The sequence below is a fragment of the Jaculus jaculus genome, chromosome 8 (genome assembly GCF_020740685.1).
Source record: "Jaculus jaculus isolate mJacJac1 chromosome 8, mJacJac1.mat.Y.cur, whole genome shotgun sequence".
Classification (NCBI taxonomy): Eukaryota; Metazoa; Chordata; class Mammalia; order Rodentia; family Dipodidae; genus Jaculus; species Jaculus jaculus.
In genome coordinates, this window is record NC_059109.1 from 99,832,221 (window position 1) to 99,839,179 (window position 6,959).

General features: G+C 42.1%; 1 protein-coding gene and 1 non-coding gene across 3 annotated transcripts in view; both read right to left on the minus strand.

Moving 5' to 3' along the window:
• Window positions 1–6,959, minus strand: part of Snx5 (sorting nexin 5) — a 32,655-nt gene that overhangs the window by 25,250 nt on the left and 446 nt on the right. The window contains exon 2 of one of the 2 annotated variants that reach the window (XM_045156273.1): window positions 6,856–6,938. The exons of the other annotated variant lie outside the window; for it this stretch is intronic. Coding sequence (XP_045012208.1) covers window positions 6,856–6,906 — 51 coding nt within the window. The 5' untranslated portion in view covers window positions 6,907–6,938. The remainder of the gene's footprint in view (window positions 1–6,855; window positions 6,939–6,959) is intronic. 2 annotated transcript variants of the gene reach the window in all.
• LOC123463245 lies at window positions 2,878–3,115 on the minus strand. The gene has a single exon (XR_006638833.1). It is a non-coding gene; the product is annotated as a small nucleolar RNA SNORD17 (small nucleolar RNA).

The following is a 6,959-nucleotide window of genomic DNA, read 5'->3' on the forward strand; positions in this document are numbered from 1 at the left end:
AATAAAATATGTAAATACAGTGCAATACTCCAACTTCATTGTTTGTGTAGGAAAAGGGGAAAATGGATGGAGGTATCATATGTATAATTCTTTCACCTGTGACCATCCTGAGCGGGCTACTGGCTACTAGCTGGTCCTGATTACCCCAGCTGATATTTGTAGCCCAACAGGCCCTAAACCTCCAACCTTAATAGATACTGACCTTAAGCCTCCTAAGGAAACTCCTGTGATATGGGCACCTAAGGCTCACAGAACTACCACCAGAGATTGAGTAGAGAATCAGTTTATTTTTACACTAATGTAGACCCAGGGGAATCTCTTCCAAAGCCTGCACCCCCAGCTCTGATGGCTCAGTTTATATACCTTATCCTGGACTATTCATTATTGTTAGTTTTCAGAGCTCAGAACCCCAACCCAATGCCATAGATCTTGAATATAATAGGCAAGTTTTACAGAAACAGAATAGTTTAATTAGTGGGCAGGTGTTTGCAGCTGCATTATGGAGATAAAAAGTGTAAGATGAGTTAAAATAGGAGCTACAATATAGATGATGGCCTTGAAACAGTACAAAAAACTACAGTCAGTCAGCACAAAAGACTATATAGTATAATCATAAACCAATACAAATGTCTATGGTACAGAACATGACTTTGGGGGTAGGAGCCTCTCAATTTCTTTTCCAATTTCCATCTCTTGGTTCTAGGGACCAAGCCTAGCACCATCCCCACTAACTACTGGCTCCTTACTGAGGCCCCAAGCCTCCTAAGGTATTATATCCAAAACCTCCATTAGCATTCATTTAACCATACCCTCCATGCCAAAACTGTTTAACCATCAGGGATCAAAGGTATTAGTAAGGAAGTCTCCTACAGCCTTCTCATTCTCAGGGCTATGTCCTCTACAAGAGGCCCCATGGGAATTTGGGATCACCTCTCTCTCTAAATGACTAAAAACACATACAGTGGGAACCGGGGCAGTTACCGTGAGGACTCTGACCTCTATTACGAGGTCTTCCACCAATTTACCAAACAATAAGCTGAGAGATGGTACATTAATGTTAGATCACAGGCAGTAATAGTGGTGGTAGTACTATATACAGCACATTCTGGGGCTTCTAACTCCAACACCACCAAGGTTCCCTCCCACAGAAGCAGAGATGGTACCTACACATAATCCCAGTTGGAAAAACAGGGGACATGAAATCATCAGCATCTTACATACTTTATACTAGAGGGGATCCATAGAGGTAAAATAAAGCCTTTAAACTGAAACCTACTATTTTTCAGGGAGAAAAGGAATTGCCCATTGCCTTTCTCCAGAGATTTACAGAGGCAATTAGAAATCATACTAACATAACTCCAGATATTATGAAGGATGAAGTTCTTCTTAAGGATATTTAACCCAGTCAACACCTAATATTCATGGTAAGTTATAAAAATTGGCAGCTGAACCAAACAAGACCTTAGAACAGTTGCTCCAGGCAGCAACCACTGTTTGATGTATTATTGGAAAGTAGAGAAAGGAAACAAAGAACCAAAAGTTAGATAGAAAAAGAAAACATGTCAAACCATAGCAGTTATAAAGCTAACACTCAGAAAAGGGCACTCCACACTGCAAGCCTTATAATTGGCCAGCCAGGCAAAATGAGCCAACTGGACTGGAGACCCGTTCCATGGGAGGGAATACATCCCTGATACTGAAAACTTGAAACAGGGAGTCATGAGCCCTAGGGGTGTTAATATCTGCTGATGCCTGGTTAAATGTATATACTATGCTTATCAAACTGCCCAGTAAGCACTTCTCTTAATATTCATACCCTTCTATTAATGCTACTCTCACTTTGGGTAGAGAATCATCTCTTTTCAGATGGCAGTGACCTTGGGATGACTCAGAAGGTATCATGGTGCTGGAAAGAAGTGACTGGAGTACTCGATCACACCTTCCAAGGCTCAGGGTCTAATGCTAAAAGGTGATGGAAAGAATGTAAGAGCCAAAGGAAGGGTAAGACTTCTTACAACATGCTCCCTCCAGACATAAAATAGCCTGGATATCCATGACCTCATTCATAGTGCCTGACACTACCTGCACAAGACCATCATAAGAGGAGGAAAAGATCATGACATCAAAATAAAAGACTGATTGAGATGGGGAGGGGATATGATGGAGAATAGAATTTCAAAAAGGAAAGTGGGGGGGAGGGTTTTACCATGGGATATCTTTTATAACCATGGAAAGCATTAATAAAAATTGAGGGAAAAACCCAGGGCAAGAAAGCCAAGCGCCACATGTTCTCCCTTATAGGTAGATCCTAACTGCGTGAGAAGGAAAATACTTAGTAGCAGAGGCCAGTAAGTTAAAAAGGAGATATAAAGGGAAGAGAAAGGAAGGGAGAAGAGTACTTAATAGGTTGGTATTGTATATATGTAAGTACAATGATTGAGATGGGGAGGTAATATGATGGAGAATGGAATTTCAAAGGGAAAAGTGGGGGGGAGGGTATTACCATGGGATTTTTTTTATAATCATGAAAATGTTAATAAAAATTGTGAAAAGAACAAAAAATTAAAGTTGAAAAAAAAAAATCAAGGGGGAAAAAAGGGCCCTCCATTAAAACATTTACATGGATAAACTCTGTAATGTCTACTTGATGGAAACACTATATCCAGAGTTCACTATGTTGGTACATGTGTCTACAGTTCATTTGTAGTGGCTGGAGGCCCTGGAACACCCATTCCCTCTGCCTCTTTCCAATAATAAACAAAATAAACAGAACTGGCTTTAAGGTACTCAGCCAATTTAACTATGTTCCTCTAGGTGTCAAGGATTTTACTACTGGGGAAAATGAGTCTTAACAAGAATCTGTAAGGGCTGCAGGAAGTGATCAGATTTGCACCACTCATCTTGGTTAAGATGGAATCCAAAGGGACCCATCCCTGCTGACACCAGCCGTTCTTACCACTAGTCTACCAGCACACAAGCAATCCACAATAGAACATTGCAGACTACAGTGTATCTGGAGGCTGCACAGCCCCAAGTTCCTAGAACAGGAACTGAGGCCTGGAAGAAGGCTAGCGCAGCACACTCAGCGAATGGATAAACTGAATCATCATTTCACAAGCTGCAAGCCCATTACTAGTCAAATCTCAACAAGGGACCAGAAAAATGACTTCCTGCCTTGAAAACAGGTTCTGAAGCACCTATTCACACAGCACTTAAGCAAGTTTACTGTTCACAAAAGTCTACAGCTTTCTTTCCAGCAGCATAAAGGCAGAATTTACAAAGTTCTAAAGTAATCTTTTCTCATACTGGGATCATTACAAGTTTAGACTTATCTCCCTAATTACTAACGTCAATGGGTACATTGACCATTCCTGGGACATTCAGGTTTCCAACTTAAAATGTCCAAGCAACAAGCCCTGATAGTAACACAGCAAACAAAATAACGAAACATATTTTCTTCCTTTTTTTTGTGAGAGTTTCACTTTGCAGTCAAAGTGGCTTGGAAATCTGGAACCTCCTTCCCAAGTTCTGTGCTAGGCTCTCAGGTCTAGGCCACCACACCTAGCAACAGCAATTATTTTAACTAAAGCTCACTCTCCCCCCACAATACTAAACCTATTCAATTTTAACTCAGTGCTTTCTAAGGGCAAAGAACCTCAGCTTTCTAATGTCCAAAACTGACACACCACTCACAAATGAAGTAAACACTATACTTTTGTACTTTTGTAACCAAAAAAAAAGAAAAAAACCCATCTTGACACTTAATGTTTCCTCACTATGAAGGGAAGTTTTTCCAAACACATTCAAATTTTTTATGTAGCCCCTGCAACACACCTTCACTCCACTCAGACTACAACTACTTTAGAAAGCCAGTCTCTTTTTTTGAGCCAGGGTCTCACTCTAGCTCCAGGCTGGCCTGGAACTCAGCAATCCTCCTCTAGGATTAAAGGCATAAGCCACTACACCCAACTAGAAAACCAGTTTAAATTCATGATTCTCAACCAGGGATGAATATACTCAGCACCAAAGGCCACAGATATTTTGGTCAGGACAGAAGGGAGTAGGAGGCTACTGTAACCCAGGGTGTGTGAAATTGCTATCAGCCTACTATGTATATCTACCTATCTACTACGTGTGTGTGTGTGTGTGTGTGTGTGTGTGTGTGTGTGTATCTCCCCTAAACAAAGTGTCATCAGTGCTTGTCCAAAGGTGGAAAAGTCTTGCTTAAATTAAGGCCACTTATTCTCACCATATAAGCACTTATGTAGAGCACAGTAAAGCAAATCTAGAAAATCTAGAATATCCTGTCAGATGACCACTTCCTGTAGTCAAAAAATGTCCAACGTTATCAAGACTTGCTAGCACTCACAAAAGGGACAGTTTAAGACACTGTGTGCAAGTTACTGACCCAGAACTAAGGCGTGGGCAGCTTTGATAAACTATACTTCCTGAGTTAAGAAAAGTCTTATGACTAGTGCAAAACTACAGTACACAAAAAAAATTGGTTAATGTTGACTTGCTACAATACTGGCCAAAGTTCAGGACTGTGCCCTAAAACAGCGGTTGTTCAAGTGCTGCTTCTAGTTAGTGGCAGCTTCTTTACTAGCTTAGAACAGTTTTTATTTGTGCACTGCAGCAGCAGCATTGCCTATTAACATTCATTACAGGGATCTAAGAACTGATATCCACTAAACTCCATGCAGCCAATTAGAGAAAAATCAGTGTCAAATTATTACTATTGGTGCTGGGGATTGGTGCCAGGGCCTCGTGCAGGTGAGGCAAGCATCCTAAGACAGGGCTACATCTCTAACCCCAAATAAACAAGGAGAACCCCGCGTTAAAAATGCACTAGGCTGGAAAGATCATCATCTAGCACTTGCAAGTGCCAAAGGGGGGGGAAGCACAGGTTTCAACCTTGAGATTTTCTTGGAAGACATGTATTAGTATGTCTTATGCTGTCTTTGCACTCATGAGCCATATGACACTTATTTCAGTATACCTACCATCAAAAAGCAGAAAAATCTAAACTATGAGTGTGCAAGAGGGGACAATAATACCATTTTCTTGGTTACCATAAAGGTGAACCCATGACCCCTCCCCCCATTAAGCTAACTGCCTCTCAAGAAATGTCAGGATCACTTCAAGACCAGCCTGGTCTATGCCTGGAGTAGACCATTACTTTCTTACAATAGCTAAAATGTGCAGCTACCAGACACTATACTTTCCAGGCCCTCTTAAATCCTAATAAAAGTAATCCAGCACTCAGAAATTCTGAACTGTGGCTCAGTGAGTATTCCATCCCCAGCACTTCCTACCAAAAATACTATCAGTTTTACTGCTATGAGGATTGTGGCTGGAAGTGTTCTGGGCAACTCCAAGAACCTCACCTTCATGGAAACGCGAAACGTTTTAGTAATCAGAGCACTGAAACACTAAAGTTGTAACCCAGTTCAGCTGACACGACTGACCCAAGACTTAGACTTGTGTAACCATCGCTCACTTGCCACAAATTCCTTTCCAGAATTATCTGCCATCCTAGATTATCAGCATAGCACATACGCAAAATGATCCCCATCTCCACAGCTCTTTAGTTTTACGAGGGAAATAATGCTGAGCAATTTTGATGTAAGATGACTATATCCACTAAAACCTCTCATAAGGCGCCTCCAAAGTTGCTGGCCTGGGGTAGTGAAATCCCTTTAAAGGTAGTTGCAATTAATAAAGAGGTCAGTAGAGGCGACCAAGTTCTTTCACATAGCTGCGTCTATCTCAAAGCTAGAGTATCAAAAAACAAAAAATGGCTATCAAAATTCCTACCTAGTACCTACATTTCAGGGGACAGGAAACACTGGAATGGCTTACAAAGAAATCTCTAACCTTTCAAAAGAAGACACAGCGGGGCGTGGTGGCGCACGCCTTTAATCCCAGCACTCGGGAGGCAGAGGTAGGAGGATGAGTTCAAGGCCACCCTGAGATGACAGAGTTAATTCCAGGTCACCCTGGACCAGAGTGAGACCCTACCTCCAATAAAACAAAAAAAGGTAAAACACAATCACCACCCAAGTAGTAAGTTCTAGTTCAATGAAATACATTTTTGGAACTTAGTACACCAAATCGGTATTAAAAGCCTAAAAAGCATTCTATGTTTCTTCTAAAGAGCTGTAATTTAACGCAACTTTAAGTTTGCTAAATTTCATAGTGCCTGGAAGTTTTCTTTTAAACACATCAATTAGGAAAACTAAATTCTACATAAGACTGACCCAAAGAAACTCGAAGACCTAAATTTAAAAGACTACAAAACAATGAAGGTTTGCACTCTTTCATTGGTTATAGTAGCCACGGTTTATTGTAATATTAGTATTGCATTTTAAACCTCAAGATATCTGCGGCCTGGGACTTCCATAAACACACAGGATGTGTGTGGGGGGGGGGGTAAAGCTTACTACAATAAAGTACACAACTTCCACAAAGATGCAGTTAGCGTTTATGAACTTACAAGAAATGTGTTAGAGTCTTGGGTTCATCTTCTCAGGTTTCTAAATGAAAAAAAAAAAAGCCCCTTTTCTGAAAATCAAGGTGGGATTTGCCCGATTTCCACGTTCGCCATCCAGTCACCAAGGAGCTTTAAGCCCATTTTTAAACAAATACCGCGGGGTCTTCAGGGACTGGCCAGTTAAGGTCCCGCGTGCCTGATTCTCCACGGAGAGGGAGACCGAGCGTCTGGGTAGACCCTCCCAGCCCGAGAGCTTCCAGCAAGGGAGCGTGGGGCAGCTCCGGCCCCCTGGAGAAGGGACCCCCAGCTCCGGGAGGTCGCGGGGCCTCCCATCCTAAGCGGTGAGGCAGGGAGGACCTCACCTTGCTGCGGTCCTCCTCCTGCTGCTGCAGCAACTCGGGAACCGCCGCCATGGCGACGCGGGACTCGAGCAGGGGCCGCCTGGCTGTGCGAGGAAAGAAGAGGC